The 17,262-nt window shown below is 32.9% G+C and overlaps 4 protein-coding genes across 8 annotated transcripts; 2 read left to right on the forward strand and 2 right to left on the reverse strand.

The window, feature by feature from the left end:
* Positions 1-92: 92 nt before the first annotated feature.
* LOC126848109 (cell division cycle protein 27 homolog) lies at positions 93-6,308 on the reverse strand. 4 transcript variants are annotated; one of them, XM_050588697.1, is made up of 13 exons: positions 6,102-6,308; positions 5,079-5,154; positions 4,808-4,955; positions 4,337-4,720; positions 3,972-4,272; positions 3,669-3,857; positions 3,347-3,593; positions 3,075-3,252; positions 2,636-2,861; positions 2,423-2,550; positions 1,998-2,319; positions 1,772-1,919; positions 93-1,591 (listed from the first exon to the last, which is right to left on the reverse strand). In XM_050588697.1, the coding sequence occupies exons 1-13, from the start codon at positions 6,123-6,125 to the stop codon at positions 1,452-1,454; spliced, it is 2,511 nt and encodes an 836-aa protein (XP_050444654.1). In that variant the 5' UTR covers positions 6,126-6,308; the 3' UTR covers positions 93-1,451. The 4 variants fall into 4 exon arrangements, with proteins under 4 accessions (XP_050444654.1, XP_050444657.1, XP_050444655.1 ...); XM_050588700.1 differs by having other exon boundaries at positions 93-1,579; positions 3,075-3,255; XM_050588698.1 differs by having other exon boundaries at positions 93-1,582; positions 3,075-3,255.
* Positions 6,309-6,623: 315 nt separating this feature from the next.
* LOC126848110 (lymphokine-activated killer T-cell-originated protein kinase) lies at positions 6,624-8,343 on the forward strand. Of its 2 annotated transcripts, none has more exons than XM_050588701.1 (5): positions 6,624-6,890; positions 7,016-7,249; positions 7,375-7,671; positions 7,841-8,062; positions 8,168-8,343. In XM_050588701.1, the coding sequence occupies exons 1-5, from the start codon at positions 6,770-6,772 to the stop codon at positions 8,326-8,328; spliced, it is 1,035 nt and encodes a 344-aa protein (XP_050444658.1). In that variant the 5' UTR covers positions 6,624-6,769; the 3' UTR covers positions 8,329-8,343. The 2 variants fall into 2 exon arrangements, with proteins under 2 accessions (XP_050444658.1, XP_050444659.1); XM_050588702.1 differs by having other exon boundaries at positions 6,755-6,894.
* A 4-nt stretch (positions 8,344-8,347) lies between these two features.
* On the reverse strand, positions 8,348-17,136 carry LOC126848112 (syntaxin-1A-like). Its single transcript, XM_050588704.1, has 9 exons — positions 16,061-17,136; positions 15,483-15,578; positions 15,331-15,424; positions 15,175-15,249; positions 9,213-9,410; positions 9,030-9,103; positions 8,795-8,932; positions 8,598-8,708; positions 8,348-8,510 (listed from the first exon to the last, which is right to left on the reverse strand). The coding sequence occupies exons 1-9, from the start codon at positions 16,091-16,093 to the stop codon at positions 8,436-8,438; spliced, it is 894 nt and encodes a 297-aa protein (XP_050444661.1). The 5' UTR covers positions 16,094-17,136; the 3' UTR covers positions 8,348-8,435.
* On the forward strand, positions 10,388-15,181 carry LOC126848108 (condensin-2 complex subunit D3-like). Its single transcript, XM_050588695.1, has 2 exons — positions 10,388-14,200; positions 14,657-15,181. Exons 1-2 carry the CDS (start codon positions 10,695-10,697, stop codon positions 15,084-15,086), a joined length of 3,936 nt encoding a protein of 1,311 aa, XP_050444652.1. The 5' UTR covers positions 10,388-10,694; the 3' UTR covers positions 15,087-15,181.
* Positions 17,137-17,262: the final 126 nt, after the last annotated feature.

Consider the following 17,262-nt stretch of genomic DNA (forward strand, 5'->3'; position numbering starts at 1 on the left):
AGAATGCGAAGTAAATAAATAAATTAAAAGAGAAAAAGAGAGAGAGATTAAAAAAAGGAGAGTGGGAGAGAAATAAGAGGAAGATACGCGCGTCTTGTATCACACAGACGTATTTCTCAGTCAGTACAATTAGCTTTTCTTTTTTCGTGACGTGTCTTTCGTTTAATTACGTGTACAATATAAAGCGTTACAGTCACGCGCGATAAACGATCGTAACTCAATTCGCTCGAAATTAGAGATGAACGTATATACTTTCAGGAATAACACGTAACGATTTTTATTCCGGAAAATTCGGAATTGACACAGTTTGCATTGTACACCTAATATCGGTAACGAAGAACGACGTCGTAAACGTCATAAATTCTGTCCAGCACTATTAAGAATATAATCCGACGAGCGTTTCTCTATATATATATAGACATTTGTGCGAGTATGCTAATTCCGGTTATCGAAATCGAAACCGAATATAAATCGTACGATTATTGAATCACCGAAATTGCAGTCGCGAATTCGTATGTTCGATCGATTAAAAGATCTTATTTCACGATGAGAATTGCACGATCGTCCAATGGTCGCTCTGACGCCGAGCGACCGACGATATATCTCCACAATCACTATATAAATCAACAATGATAATCATACGAATAGTAATAATAGCACTAATTGTAGTAGTAATAATAGCGGTAAATACACGGTAATAATAATTTACATTTACACAAGACTCTCTTTCCTCTCTTACTCAAAAACGATTAATTAATTACATTACCTAACTACGTACGAGACATGCTTACGGTTACATTCTTTCATTTCTTTTCACGATGCGATAATTTCTACTCAACCGTGGATCTCTAATACCTCGTCTCCGTGAAATAGGAAAAAACTCCCGATACTATGTATATGTTTTCTTTCGTATATGTATATATGTATATATATGCTCTTATTTCGATTTAAATCTTGTTTAAATTAAAGTTTCGCGAACTTTCGTCGCACCAGGCTTAAATGAATTTTATGAAACGAGGCACAAGAGGGAACGACGATTGAAGAAGAAGTATGAAGAAATACAAAAGGCGATCGAGAGCAACCGTAAAAAAATATACAGAGGTAAACGCGTAATGTACAAGTTGATGAAGGATACGATACGCGAATTTTCTGTTGTCGCAATGGCACCGCATCCACATATATATATGTATAAGAACTTACACAAGACACAAAAAAGAAATTCGACGATGCGGAAAGGATAATATAATGGTTTCTTTTAACCTAATCACATCGCACAGACAGTTCACAGTTTTCGAAGAATATCGAAAACTGCTTTGATTTAAATCAATGATAGCGAATCAATAATTTTATCGATTCTGCAAGCAAAGCCAGGCCGGCGAACAAATAATTCGAATGACTCAATGAGAATAATAACGCTTCGTTTTTTTTCACGAAAGTCTCGCATATTGTTTTCATAAACTGTCATCACTGTCATCACCATGAGGCTCAACGGAGACATTTCCAGCAAGAGGCGCGGCGCTTCCCTCCCTATTCGTTTCGATGTCCTGTTCCATTGAATTATTTTGTGCTTGCTGTTCATCTGCTATAATAACTTGGAATAAGTATTGATATAAATTTTTATTATGTAAATCATTATATTATAAATCACTATATAACAAATACTTATAACGAAAATACAATCAAAAAATGACATCAATTATATAAATTTAAAACATCTGACATTTTGGACATAAATTGTCTTAAAGTTTATGTATTTTATATCTGATAATACCTGATTGCGTTGGTGGAGAATCATCATCTCCTTGACCGGGACTCAATATAGCTTCTTTAATTTGACTATTAACACCCTTTGGATCTAGATCCGTCGCCCAACTAAAGTACATTAACGCGAGATGGGTATTGCCTAATTTTTTATGTACCTATAAATAAAAAAAAAGAACATAAAAATACACGAAACGAGTATTAGAAATCTAGACTATCATTTAAGAATCTCTTACCTTTCCTATCGAATAATAGACTAGAGATTCTTTGGGTATAATGTTCTTTAGTTCCTCGAATTCTCTGAGAGCTTCCATATGTCGACCGATTGAAAAGTTGATGCTCGCTCGATGAAACTTGCACAAAGTATTATCCGGATCATTAACTAATGCGGTATTTAGAGTTTTTAATGCCTGGTCGGTTTTCTTCAGAGCATGTTGCACGACGCCTATGTGGCACATTAGCGCAGAATTCTGTGGATTTATTTGTAAGGCCCGTTTAAAGTGTAACTCTGCCAAACTATATTGTTCCTGTTTTGAAAATATCGTTCCCAGTCCGAACCTTAAATATGCAGAGAATAGTTTAAACTCAGAGAATAATTAAAAAATAGTAGACTTAATTAACGTATTAAATAAAAATAAATATCTCTTTAACAAAAACTTACCATGCATTATAATGCCTGGGATCAAGTCTGATAGCATTACGGAAAGCAGTAATTGCCTTATCTAGCTCTTCAGTCAAGACATACTCGTGTCCTAGCAATGTATAAGCATACGGAAAATTAGGATCCACCTAAAAAGATGTCAGAGAATCGCATATCATTTTGATTCGAAGAGATAATAGTTAGACATGTATATTAAATTAAGCTTATAAATACCTGAACAGCTCTTTGGAAAAATTTGATCGCCGTCTCGTGTTCCGTTTGCGCCGAAAAGAGATTGCCCGTGGCGCACCATGCTGCCGCCGAATTACGGTCTTGGGAAACTAAATCTTGAGCAAGTGTAGACAACTGTACTTCTGCATGCAGATGCCAAAGAACAGTACTATAAATTTCCATCAGTTCTGTCCTCTGTGGCTCTAACTGTCGCACTTCCGCAAAATAACTGCACAAAAAAAGAAATGAACTAAATTAGTAAAAATTACGAAGAAATGTAAAAGTATCAGAGACAATCAATTTTAGTCATACTTTTACTTTCTGATGTATTTCTTATCTTTTTCTCATTTCAAAACCTAAATATGCACTATTTTATTAACATAAAAAAATATTGAAACAGACAAATCTAATGTTTCTTTGATAATTATTAAAAAATTATTACCTAGCAGCTTTTTTGTAATCCATCATTTCGAAATGTGCACGAGCCAACATAGAAAGTACCCAACCAGTATTATAATGCTGTGTTGGTAGTATACTTAAAATCTCAACAGCCTGCGAACATTTAAACTGACTCAAGTACTCATACGCTGTCCCTAATTCTCGCAACAGAGACATCAATCCTTCTGAAAAATTACAGATATAAAACTATCTCTTCTAATAAAAAAAAAAAAAAAAATCAAAGAAATTAAAATATTGATTCAATAACTAACATACCCGCAGATTGCTTTTGCAATGTTATTCCGGAATGAATGTTATTATTTTGGGCGTTAAGCGCATTTGCATTAGCCACTGCTTTTTCCGAAGTAATCGTTTCGCTCTTCTCCTTCTCGTTCCTATTTCTCTCGTTTAATTCGTTGAAGTTGGTCTTGTTCAAATTTGTTTTAGCAAGTCTTGCTTTCGTCTTCCGAGATGGAGACTTTGGAGTTGCAAATTTATTCCTATTAGGTGATTTGTTATTCTCCTGAAATATATGCAAGTCGTATCAAGATTGCAAGTAAACGAACGTAACTAGAAGAATCAAAGTGAAAAGTCATACTTTTACTGAATTGTGACTGAAGAGTCGCGACGAGCGTCTAACGTTAGTGCTCTGAAATGTCGGTGATGGAGGTGAAGTCGGATTAGCGGCTGTCACTGTCACGATATTGGCAGTATTGCTTGCATTACCCGATTGCGAAAATACCGATTTGCCTTGTTGCAATGGTGTCTCTTTCCTTGACATTAATTGCTAAAAAAAATGCGAACGCAAAAATGTATTATGTTACCATGTAACTCAGATATATTATGAAAAATGCTATTATGAACTCAGACAACATATTATAAGCTGAAAAATTGTACTTACTCCTACATGAGCTCTCAAACTACTGACGCGTTTTGCCAGACTTTTCTGATCGTTGGCCTCCATGAGAGTCGTGTGCGAAGGTGGAACAGTCGACTCAGGTGTATTATTTTCCAACGGCAAAATGCCGAAACTAGGCGTAAGCGGACTCATGGAATTGCTAAACATACTTCGATAACGCAACAGTTTGATTTTCGGCGAGGTACAGTTGTAATGAACTGGCGCATTTTGCGGAGTATCCTCTATAGAAGAACACAAACGCATTTGGCCGCCATTTATCAACGTCGGTGCCATCACTGGTGTTCTACAATGTGCAAATAAAATATTAATAAAATTATTTTATGATATATTTTATAATATATACATACAAGTTAGTGCCGTTTGATATAGGTGTATTGTTGGCATTATTTCCAGGTACAATAAGATCTGGTTCGGTGACATAGCTAAGCGTAGACGCAGTACCGTGACACATGGCAAAGGAATCTAATTTGTCTACTTGAAAAATCTTGGCAGGATCCACCTTTTCGCCGACGTTACAGAGCTCTTCAAACGAATGCCAAAGAAAGGGATTCATTTTTAAAGCTAACTTATGCGCTTCGTTGCCTCTCGCAGTACGCATCATCTTGTAATAAATCTTTGCTATTATCTGCAGAGAAAAACATGCCTGTTCCCCAAATTGACTTATTATTTCTTCCAGACTTTTTAACTGCTTGTAATACCCTCCAATTATCGCAGCTTCTGCTTCCGCGTACCTGGAAATTAAAAAAAAAAATGATATCTTTAAACATATATGTGCATATTAGATGCAGAGCAATATGTAAATTAGCAACATTACTTACTTTTCCAGATCGTAACAACATTTTGCTAATAAAAACCTACATTGTGCTGAACTAGGTGCTTTCTGGGATAACAAGGCATAAGCTTGCCTAATCCGACCAGAACGATAGTAACATGTTGCCAAAAGAAATAAACTTTCCTCCGTGTCCACTATATAACAATATACAATATGTATTAATATATAATTATAAATTTTATTTTATTTTAAAAAAAGAAAGAGTATAAAAATACACAGTATATATTATAAATTAAATAAAGTAAAAGATTCTATACCTTCCGCACATAACCTTTCTGCCAAAAATATAGCATCTGGATAGGCATAATGATTCAAACAATGCCATATGGCCGCCTAAAATTAAAAAATTCAATATCTTAATAATTAATTATGCAAGAGCAACATGCGAGATTTACTTAACAAGAACATATGATATAAAAACTTGGCTGTAGAAAAATATTTATTGTAATGTAAATCATTCACTAATATGTAATGCTATTTATATTCTTAGATTTCAATGTAATATCTGAGAGATAGATTTACTTTTTAATTAAATGTTATTGCATATTATATTAAATGATTAAATGATTTTGATAAATTAGTATTGTGCTTAATAATTTTTCTTAAAACATATTAAAAGAAAGTATCTTTCATGTTTTAATATATTACAGTGCTACATAAATGCTATATAAGTTTGATATAATTTATATTGCTTTGCTTCTTTAATTGATAAGATAGAATATAATCAATATGCACATTTTATTACATATAATTAAAAATAATGATCCAAATGTCTCACTACTCAACTTATGCATGCATAATATTCAATGTTTGATAACCATAATATATACATAAAACAACATGTTAATTTTTAACTATTTGGCATATAGATACAAGCAATCTCTGAAAACATTTCTCTTTGTTGTTCATTATCAACATCCACAAATATATATATATAGATATACGATGAAGTTTCGCGCTTATTTATAGAAGAATCCTTGCTCGTCCTGTTCTTTTCTTCGCAGCGAAGCAAGCAATTCCGATCACGTATACCTCGATAAAAACAAGAAAGGAAAATATCGAATCGTCGTTCCAAGAAATGATTTTAGGAAAGGATGATCCACAAGGACGATCGTCCAAACCATCGTACGACGTAATTGAAGCCAGGCACGAGATGCGTGCGCGTGTGCTTTCGATATCAGCGGGACGTCAATAGTGGTGAACGTGGATGCGCCCCGATATACAAATTCGCAATGTTACAGCAACGTGATAAAGAGCCCTGAGATCGAGCCAGTTTTTACCTGCACTGGTTCCTGTACGATCATCGTTCACACCGCGACCGTGATCATAAAAGAAATGTCAGCCCTCCGGGCGACCCACCGGATGGAGATTTAACGACCGAGTACAACGAAGTATTCTTAAGTCGAACGAGGACTGCTGTATATAAAAATTTCTCAGGAGTCCATCTTTACTTCGATTCTTTTGAAGCGAGCGACTGCTTTCAGGTCGCAGGACCGCCAACCTCGGGCACAAACGTCAGGGCTGCATAAGTGGTCACTAGATTTTACGTGCTCGCGCAGAGAGAACGGCCAATCACCTGCTATTTCATTTCGGAGAAGCGAAGGATCGATCGGCCTGTGTGTGTCTCCAACTTTGAATTTTTTATTTTATCGTTAAAGACTGATAATTAAATCCGACTATTTATTTGATCGTTATTTTATGATGAAGAAAAATTTCAAATTCAATCATTATTTTTTATTTTTATTTTTGGGGGAAGGAGAAGAAAGAGCAAAGTGTAGAAAGTGCAACTAAAAAAGAATAGATGTATTGTCGGGTCCAATCGTATTTGTCGTAAAATGCGCTTGCGCAATTCGCTAAAATTTAAATTATTTGAAAGTCAACGGTTACATACCTTGTTTCGTCGTTCTGTCTATTTGTTTTTTTTTTCTTCTTTCTCCATTTTGTTTACATGGCTGAATTCAATACACCAACGAGAGTAAAATGCAAAAGCAAAACGGATAATTCCGAATTAAATACTCCCATAAAAATACCAGCATCACCTTTCTTGCAACAGATAGGCTATGGCACGGGTATGTATGTGTCTTCGAATGTTTTTACAGGCCATACCTACTATAAAAGAGAGATATTTAATTAATGTTAATGCTAGTTATGCTCAAATTTATATAATTATATTTGCATATTTATTATCTTTCAGGAGTCGCTGTGTACATGTTGGAAAGATCGCCAAAAGTAGGCCTTGCACGTTCACCTTGGGCAGTAAAAAAATGGCTAAAGGGAAGGAACAACGAAGTAAACAATGGGCGTCTTCGATTAGAAGCAGATGTTCTGCGACAATTGAATCATCCTAACATTGTCGGTTTCAGAGCCTTTACCACAGGAGTAGACGGAAAACCTTGCTTGGCTATGGAAGCATTGGATACATCACTTGGTATTTACAAAAATGAATAATTTGAACACTTTTATGATATATATATATATATATATATATATATATATATATATATATATATATATATATATTTGCATTAATATTAATGTTGCTTTATAAATTAGGTGATAAGATAGAGGAAAGACGAGATCTTTTAGAGGATGAACCTTTCATAGCTAAGGATATTCTAAAAGTTGGTTTTGAAGTTGCAAAAGGGTTGAAGTATTTACATTATACAGCATACATATTACATGGAGATATAAAAAGTTGGAATGTTTTGGTATCCCATGATTTCAATGTTGTCAAATTGTGCGATTTTGGGAATGCTTTGCCATTGACAGAATCTTTAGAAATTGATACGTCAAAAGGCAACTTTTCTTATGTTGGAACAGAATGTTGGAATCCTCCTGAAATTGTACTTGGTATGTTTGTTTGTTTAACTACATGTGTTTCTATTTTTAATTCTTCAAAATTACATATATAAAGTGCTTAATTCATAATCTTTGAAATCATGGTTATTTCAAAAATTCGATTTCCAAAATTTATTTTTTAATTCACAATTATATAATCTCTAAAAATTTTAACTTGCAGAAGATGGACCAGTGACGAATGCTGCTGATATTTGGACATATGGTCTCACTCTTTGGGAAATGATATCTTTATCAATACCTCATAGTGAAGAGCTTGATGAAAATGAATCATTTGACTATTCAGTTACAGAGACAAATAATCAATTGGATGAGTCTAAATTTGACATGGATGAAAGTATTACTTTTCTCAAAGAAATAATGCCACGTACAAACAGTAAATATGGTAAATAATGTACACGATTTTAAATACCTATTAATTATTTATAATTATAGAGATTCTAGAATGAATTAGATTCAATTAAATTAAATTTAAAAACTGATGTTTTAGGTACACGTCCAGCTTTACCTGCAATTGACTTGGGCAAAGAATATGAGAAGATACTTGAAATATTTTTCATATGTACTACAGCCAATTATAAATTAAGACCGAGTGCAAAAGCACTTGTAAACTATTTTGAAAAATGCGTGAGTATTAACAATAAAAAATAATTATTAATCATATAATAGATGCATATTATGCACAAAATATGTTTTTATTCACATAATTTACACTAAAGTTAAAAATATTAGTTAAAATATCTGAAATATTTTGTATTTTAAAATGACATAATGATGAATAAAAGAAAAATTATTATTATCAGACTTACAATAATAGTAATCTTGATCTTCCGCTGTAAAAATAATTGCAATCATGATAATATCGCCTTCACAAAATAAAATCAAGTAAAACCTAAGCTGCTAAATATTTAATAGAATACCTTTCTATATCGGTGACTTCTTTTTTCTGTCTTTTTTAATTGAATACGTCCACCGTCGATATTATCTGTCGTTTTATTAGCAAAATATTCTATGTTAGTGATTTGTTCCCCCTATTAAAAAAATTTTATATTTCATATTTGCGTTGTGTTACATTGTTATATGATTTTATTATTAAACAAAAAATATTTATACTCACTTGTTTTTCCACTAAAAATGCAATTTCTCCAAACATTTCCTTGACTTCTATGAGAGACTTTTCCAATTTTAGAACATCATTATGTCTACTCTTTATATCTGATAATTGCTGTCTTGCAATTTTGCTGTCTTCTAAAATCTACATATCTACATATGATTAATCATATATTTGATACATAAAGATATAAGATCCATAAGACACACTATTGTGGCAAAGTCAAATATTTAATATTTACATTGTCAACAAATAAGCTATTTTCTTGGGCATCCAGCATATGATCCAATTCCTCGCTTGTAATTTGCCGTCTTACTAGAATAACAAATAGTCTACTTGATGAATTAATATATATATATATATATATATATATATATATATATATATATATTTTTAATAAACAAAATTTTTTATAAATACATACTTAACGAACGCTGCTGCTGCAAAAGCAAGAGACACTTATCATGATATTTTAATAATGATGATTTATAATCTTCCATAATCTCAGAAAATATTTGCATCATAGTTGTATATTGCAATATTTTAATTCTTGTATATATAGATCCATTCTGTGCTATAGCTATACTCAAATCATCAATGGCTGTAATATCTTTTCTTAAGTCTGGAAATAATTAGCAGAGACAAAATTAATTATGAGAGAAAAATACAAATACGTAAATTGAACTCTTTAATGTTTCATTAAAAAATTACATATTAATTTATCTTCAAATTTATATATATATATATATATATATATATATATATATATACACACACACACACACACACACACACACACATCACATACATATATACAGGTGTCCTGCAAAAATTGTGCCAACGCTCATGAACGGGTAGAGCACAGTAAACTGAACAGAAAAGTCCTTTACCATTTTTTGATCTGAGCTTTCTTTTCGTTGTTATACGATGTTAAAGATAGCTAATCAGCTCCTGTCTATACAGCAGAAAGCCGTCTCGTTACTCCGACCTCTTTTGTTTTCCATTGTAGACAGGCGTTGATTAGCTAACTTTAATATCGTATAACAACGAAAAGAAAGCTCAGCTCAAAAAATGGTAAAGGACTTTTCTGTTCAGTTTACTGTGCTCTATTCATTCACGAGCGTTGGCACAATCTTTGCAGAACACCCTGCATATATATATATATATATATATATATATATATAAATTCTAATATAAATGATTTTTATTATAATAAATATATAAAATTAACGTGAATTATTGATATAATAATCTTTAAGTAATAATTGATTTGTTTCTATAAATGATCAGGTAGGTGCACATAGATAAATCATATCCGTGCATACATATTATTATTTCGTTTCTCAATATATAACGTTTCTCAAGCTTCTCTCTGTGTATATATATATATATAGTATGTATATATATACTATATATATACTATATATATAGTATGTATATATACTACTATATATATATATATATATATATATATATATATATATATATATATATATATATATACACAGAGAAGCTTGAGAAACGTTACAGTTCTCTTTGATATATATAAGCAGCTTTACGCTTATGTATATGATTTGGTAACCAATCACCAGTCATTGGTCATTCAGTTTACCGCTTCTACATGGATGCTATTGTTCGTCTCTTGCATTTTATTTTAGTAAACGAAATGTTGTGTGATAAATTTTCCGCAACATTGGCTGGTCCATGTATATTGAAAAGACAGAACCGTAAAATAATTATCGATACGCATAAGAAAACGATAACCTGAAACCCCTCCAAATCTTTATGCATTATCGCAACGATAAGTTAAGGTTATATTTACATCGGTGAGAGTCGCACGTGGGAGAAAATGATAATGATTTAATGTTTTGAGCGCAATTTAAAATCAACTCATTTCTCTCGCATTATGGAATCGTTGCGCATATTTCACGATTTCAAGCTGGAAAATCTCGATGAAAACTGGATCAAGTCGATCTGGGATTCGGACTTCGTGACTTACAACGAAGTACCCGATGATTATCTCGAGTACTTGGAGAGCAATGACGTAAGACGGTTGTTACACAAGTCCCGTCTCGTTCTAAAGGCATGGATCGTCGCCAACGAATGTAAGTGTAAAACCTCTGAATACTCATGGCAAGCTCTGATGATCTTGAATATCAACATACGTAGTTTACTTGCCATGCTTGGTTACATAATGAAGACCGGTCAATGTGCTGAGATTAACAAAGACTCTGGCGAGGCTTGTCTGGAGGCCACAAGTTTGTATCTTATGCTTCTCACAGTACCTGGTAGCAATGCATTTGGAATTTATCATCCCAATTTATACCAGAGAGCAATTAAAACTTTGAAGATGTCAGAAAGCATAATTTCTTCTGTTAAAAAGAGCACCAAAGAAACAAACATATTAAATTCTAATATTGATGACGAATCAGCAGATTGTTATGTTATGTTAGATTCGGAAAAGTTGAAGCTTGTAAAAGAATTAAATAAGATTATTTGTGATCTTATTGCGATGTTAAAATCATTTCGCTTCAAGGAGCATACAGAGTCCTTGGATGTTACAATATGCACATTATTAGATATTACTAGACTGGAGATGTATATTAAGTCTCGCAACAATTATGGTCTGACATCGTTATCTCAGAATGCATTTATAGCTTTGCAAGAACTATGCAGTAGCAATCATGGCACTGTTGCTATGACTATAATGTTAATAGCGCAGTATATGCTGCCTGATCTGTTATTTCATCACACAAACATGCAATCAAACCCTATTGTTATTATGCATGAAACAGTTATATATTTTTTTAAAGGTTTGTTGGAAATTCACAAGACAGAAACAACACTGGCAGTTATAACTTTAATACATCAATTGATGGTGAAATGTCCAGAAAGGTCGGAAGGTCGCCAAAAGCAAGCAGCTGTTGTAATAAAACTTTTAAATATATGTAACATGAACATTATAATAACAGTTTTCAAAGATATAATATTATTTTCACACAATGGTAAAATATCTTGTAGACTATTTGCACAAGAAATCATAGGAAAACTTTTAACGGAATTTTTTTTATCAAATGACAATTTAAACGAAGATATGAAAATGAAGATGAGAAGAATTTTAGTAGCTGTCGTATCGTCCCGTTGTATAGATCAGTCAATCTTGGTAAGAGGAAAAGCCATGGCCACATTTGCTTCATTTTCCGATTGCAACAATGATGCCGATAAAATGATTCTTGATAGCATATTTGAAGCTTCAACATCGGATAAACCGTTTCCTATGCTCGATGAGTTGGAAAAAGCGTTGTCGCAGAACATTGATCCATTACCAGGATCAAATACTGTTGTTGCAATGTTACTGGACAGAGTTAACGACGAGCGCGCGCTCGTTCAACGAAGCGCTCTGAAGATTCTAAGAAATTTATCCATCATGTTCCCAGCGCTTACAGACAAGATGATACATGTGATAAGCGATCATTGCAAGGATCCCACTTTAACTGTACGTCAATTCGCGGTGCATGTTTTTTCAGATATTTTAGAACAATTCCCTCATAATTTGAGTCTTCTTGACGAATGGACACAGGCTGTTGTACCACAGATATACGATGTCGAAGCTAAAGTACAAGAAAAGGTACTGGAATGTTTGGGAAACGTGTTGTTAAATAGGATAATGAAAGCCTCTACGTACATTCCGGACGCTGCGAATAATCTGCCGTGGAGAGTGTTAGAAAAATTGAGTAATATGAGAATGAGAAAGCATTTGTCGAAAGCTTGCGGCTTGTGGATCAAGAATGGCGTTATTACAAAATCTGTGATATCAAATTTACAATCGCACATCGGTACGGATAACAACATAGGCGCGTGGATACTGTTAGCGGCTTTAGCTGAGAATATGAAGATTCCAACTATAGATAAATATATCGCGGATTATAAAGAAATAATCCAGAAGAACGATTACCACGCGAGTTTGGTTCTGCATGTTTTGAGGCATGCATGGTCCGTTTTAGATCGTGATTGCCTCGAAGATCTCCATCAGCATCTCTACAAATGTATTTGCCGCTTTGAGATCACGTTCAACTTAATCAGCATTTGCCTGGATATCCTGAGTGCTGTACTACGATATTTGCACGCCGAAAAGAGTAGCCAATTGATGGAAACGAATATGCTGGAATTAATGAAACTGTCAGAGGCGGAGATTCAAGATTTAAGATGGGAAGAAAATACAAGTCTTACGCAAGAAATACTTAAAATAAGAGCTATATGTACGTTGGGTCACGCGTCGCTTTTGTGCACCAACAAGATTTCGTCGTCAACTTTACTAACTCTAAAACAATTGTTGCTACAATGGGATTTGTTACCAGAGGCTGCGAAAGAGACGAAGAATCTTCAGGCATCCGCGGTGGTCATTCTTTGTCAGCAAGCGTTGAGAGATCGCGAAATCGCGAAAGAAGTCACGCCGATATTAGGAAATTTAATGCGCCAAGAAACAAATCCGGGTTTGCCGATAAAGACCGCAGTCAAGATAAATGCCGCGAAAGCGTTGGCTGATATTTGTGTGAGATTTACCGACCTAGTAGAGCCGTATTTGCCTGACATGTGCATCAGCATGAAGGATTCGAATCCAAGTGTGAGAGAAGCTATAGTTGTGATATTTATTCAACTGTTGTTGGAGGATTTTATAAAGATGAAGGGACCATTCTTTTTTCATATATTGACGATGTTATCCGATGCGGATGATATGATACGCGAGCTGACGATCTTCCTAGTGGAAGAAAAACTTTTAGCAAAAAATAAGACTTTAATTTTAAAGCAGTTCCTTGAGAGTATATATCATTACAACAATTATCGGTCCCATAATGCGTTCTGTGGTCACAGAATGAGCGATCGAGAGAGGAGACTGTTGACGTTACCTGGAAAGATGAATCAAGACAAACGTAACATTATTTATGAATTTATGCTGAAACATTTAGATGCATCGGCAAAACTTAAATTGATTATGAAATTAACCAAGAATATATTTGGTGAAATATGTGATCACGATTCTATTGACATTACGACGGAAGAGGGAGCATGTGTCTTGAAGGATGCAGTGCTCATAATCGGTAATAATTGTCTGCAATTATCGTCCTTCAGTGAGAAGCAAAAGGATGATACACTGGAGCTCGAGGAAATTCTTAATGCGTCAAATAATAAAGCGACGAATGTTATTATAGCGGCGATGAAGAAACATAATTTAGACAATTTGTTACCTACGTTAATTATGCTAAAGAAGAAACTTGCCGCTTTAAAGTCTCGCTTGGAAGATGATGTGGAGAGTCTGTTATTCAAGATCTACTCGGAATATGATGAAGAGCAGTTAGTTGGTGTATTAAATGAATATCCTGAATTGGAAAAAGAAATGAATAATTATCAACGGTATGTATTTCAGTCTAATAAATTTATAAATCTTCCTTTATATACTTATACATATACATATACATACATACATACATACATACATACATACATACATACATACATACATACATACATACATACATACATACATACATACATACATACATACATACATACATACATACATACATACATACATACATACATACATATACATACATACATACATACATACATACATACATACATACATACATACACACACATACACGCACGCACGCACGCACGCACGCACACACACACATACACACACACATACACACACACACACATACACACGTTTAGCCCCGTTATAGAATATTGCTTTTTATCTTGGAGCTATTTTGATTATATGAATATATATGTATATATATATATATATATATATAGAGAATTTTTTAAAAATATATACAATAAGATAATATAATGTTTCAGGAAACTAAAAGACAAAGCCGTTTCAGAGAGCGATAATAATAGGAGCGCTAATTCATCATTTATTATAAATCATAGGAATGATTCGGAATTATTGAATCTATGCAGGCGATCGACACCCAAAATTCTACTCCACCGTCTTTCACCTTCGATAATAATGCGTTACAAGAACAGATCGATAGATTCTGATATTTGCTTGCAGCAACTCACAACACCTTACGACGATACGTTAGTTACAAACTCGTCGACACATCTGGAAAGATTTTTGTCAATACAAACGCCACCTCCAGAGCCAAATTTTGTTTCCAGTACTCCTATATCAATTCGAAATTCATATCCTAGAGATTCTTTCACGCCAAGATTACATAGATCCTCAAGCGAGCGAGAAATATCACCGGAATATACTTCTCGGCGTAAATTTTTAAAAAAATAGGATAAGATCCAATGGTGTGATTTCGTTCAATACGAACGCCAGAGAAAGAGAATTGTCTAGGAGTTATTTCACGTACAAATCTACCTACCTCGTAACTTTTGCTGTACGCGAAAAGCCGTCTGCGAGATCGTACTCGTGCGTGTCTCCAATTCTTTTTGTATGTCTGTAAATGCATCTGTATGAATATGTATACATATATATAAATTTTAAATTTACACTATTATTTTATGATTATTGCACTTACCCTTATTTGTGTGCGATAGAATATTATTGTGCAAGTCTTTTACAATAGAAACGTTTTTGTCTATAAGCTGGATCAATATGCGTATTTCCTCGACCTAACACAATTCATATCTTTATTACGAGACAAGTGATTTTAATAGTATTTATACGTACTTCGTCGAGCAATTCCTTCAGCTTTTTATTTTGGGCTATTTGAAGGTGTACTTCTTGCAAGAACCCTTTGCCAAAGGTACTGCTGTTACTTCGACTCTGGAAAAATTGGTACATTATTTGATAACTTTATAAGTTTGCCGTTTAAAGGCTACTTCAATTAAACTCCGATTAAATTAATCGACGATTATTTTAACTAGCAGAATTGCTCAAATTTCTAACTATTGAATTCGTGATTCATAATCTAATTTTTTCCATGTCATAAGCAACAGAAAATTAATAATTTTGTCCATATATGCATGTATATATCAATAAAATACTGAAGATATTACTTAAGTGCCGATTACAAGTTAATCCGAATTTACACAGTGGCTCTAAATTATGTAAATAACAAGAAGCAAGAAAGAACAATGAATTCTGAATCTTGATTTTAAAGCGGTATTTCTTTCTTTGTCACAACTTTATTTGCAAATGATTCATGCATGACCGCATTTTTTGAAACAATGTACGCATCTGATTATTTCAAGCTATATTTTTCGATAGATTTCTAATAATTTATAGAAAGAAAGAAGAATACTAACGGCACGCAAATCGGGCATACGATCACGAACCATGATGAGTATTCCTTTAGAATCGGTATGTAACTGATAATTTTGTGAGCGAAATACATGCGATGTACGTTTCGTTATCTCTCTTATCAGTGCACTATGGATATCGCATAAAATCCTCAGTTGACTTTGTCACTCATAGTCGAACGTATTGACGATAAATTCCGTCGGAAGTGACTTCTTTTGACTGAAACGCGTGGCACGCTTCTAGAGTAAAGTGCAGTGTTATAAGTGGAAGATACTTTGCATCTGAAATGAAATAGGAAATGGGCACTTGACAGCTGTGTGCTGCAAGGCCGATGATTAAAGCATTTACAATTGCGCGTTTCTAATTTATTAATTCGTTAATATTGCAAAGTAATGTATATATTGATTGCAAACATTTCGTCATTTATTTAAGTAAAATTAAAAGAGGCAGAGGGAGAGAAAATGAAATGTACTCATACAGAAATTATTTTTCTTTAAAAAAAAAGCAATAACATTCTTTTTTAAAATAAAACTTGATAAAAGACGACAAATCTTTGGCATCAATTTAAAATTTAGTAACAAAGAAAAAGGAGAGAGAACAATTTATTTTGCTTATAAAAATAATCTATAAAATTTTTTATACTTACATATAATGTATATTTAAGAATTCTGTGAAATTGAAATGCGAGTTTAAGATAACGGATAAGAGAAAAAAGTAAGAAAAATGGAAATATATATCTTAATATATAATATATTGATAACATTTACAGAGAGGAGAGAAAACAAGATAGAAAAATTATAACATGTATGTAATATTTATGTAATTATCTTTAAACAACAATAATAAGTTATTTTTATTAATTTAATGAAAATTGAATTTGAAATTCTAAAATAAAAAATTATTATTAATTAAAAAGCCAAATAGATTTTGTTATTAATTAACAATATGAATATAATTTGCTATACTGCATTAACTTTAGTTTTTTATTATAGTATCACTGTCATAGAATTAATAAAAATTGTTCAGTTTATTCAAACATAATGTTAGCCTAAAATTTTAGTTTACATTAATTTTAGTTTATTGTGTTCTATGTGTTATGTGTTATTCTGTGATAAATTCTATAATATAGATAATGTATGTAACTTTTTTTAATGTATATAACTTTTATATATTATTAGCAACATTATTATTAGTAACAATATAATTA

The sequence above is a fragment of the Cataglyphis hispanica genome, chromosome 3 (assembly GCF_021464435.1).
Source record: "Cataglyphis hispanica isolate Lineage 1 chromosome 3, ULB_Chis1_1.0, whole genome shotgun sequence".
Lineage (NCBI taxonomy): Eukaryota > Metazoa > Arthropoda > Insecta > Hymenoptera > Formicidae > Cataglyphis > Cataglyphis hispanica.

Excerpts from the sequence above, each read along its gene's own strand:
- LOC126848109 (XM_050588696.1), bottom strand. The coding sequence starts at position 6,125 with ATGATCGTACAGGAACCAGTGCAG. Across the intron at positions 2,551-2,635 it reads TTTTCCAAAGAGCTGTTCAG|GTGGATCCTAATTTTCCGTA; the intron begins GTATTTATAAGC and ends ACATCTTTTTAG. Across the intron at positions 1,920-1,997 it reads TCTATTATTCGATAGGAAAG|GTACATAAAAAATTAGGCAA; the intron begins GTAAGAGATTCT and ends TTTTATTTATAG.
- LOC126848112 (XM_050588704.1), bottom strand. The coding sequence starts at position 16,093 with ATGGTTCGTGATCGTATGCCCGATTTGCGTGCC. Across the intron at positions 15,425-15,482 it reads TGAAGGAATTGCTCGACGAA|GTCGAGGAAATACGCATATT; the intron begins GTACGTATAAAT and ends GAATTGTGTTAG. Across the intron at positions 9,411-15,174 it reads CGTACAGCAAAAGTTACGAG|ACTTAAGAAAAGATATTACA; the intron begins GTAGGTAGATTT and ends AATTATTTCCAG.
- LOC126848110 (XM_050588701.1), top strand. The coding sequence starts at position 6,770 with ATGGCTGAATTCAATACACCAACGAGAGTAAAATGCAAAAGCAAAACG. Across the intron at positions 6,891-7,015 it reads ACAGATAGGCTATGGCACGG|GAGTCGCTGTGTACATGTTG; the intron begins GTATGTATGTGT and ends ATTATCTTTCAG. Across the intron at positions 7,672-7,840 it reads TCCTCCTGAAATTGTACTTG|AAGATGGACCAGTGACGAAT; the intron begins GTATGTTTGTTT and ends TTTAACTTGCAG.
- LOC126848108 (XM_050588695.1), top strand. The coding sequence starts at position 10,695 with ATGGAATCGTTGCGCATATTTCACGATTTCAAGCTGGAAAATCTCGAT. Across the intron at positions 14,201-14,656 it reads GAAATGAATAATTATCAACG|GAAACTAAAAGACAAAGCCG; the intron begins GTATGTATTTCA and ends ATAATGTTTCAG.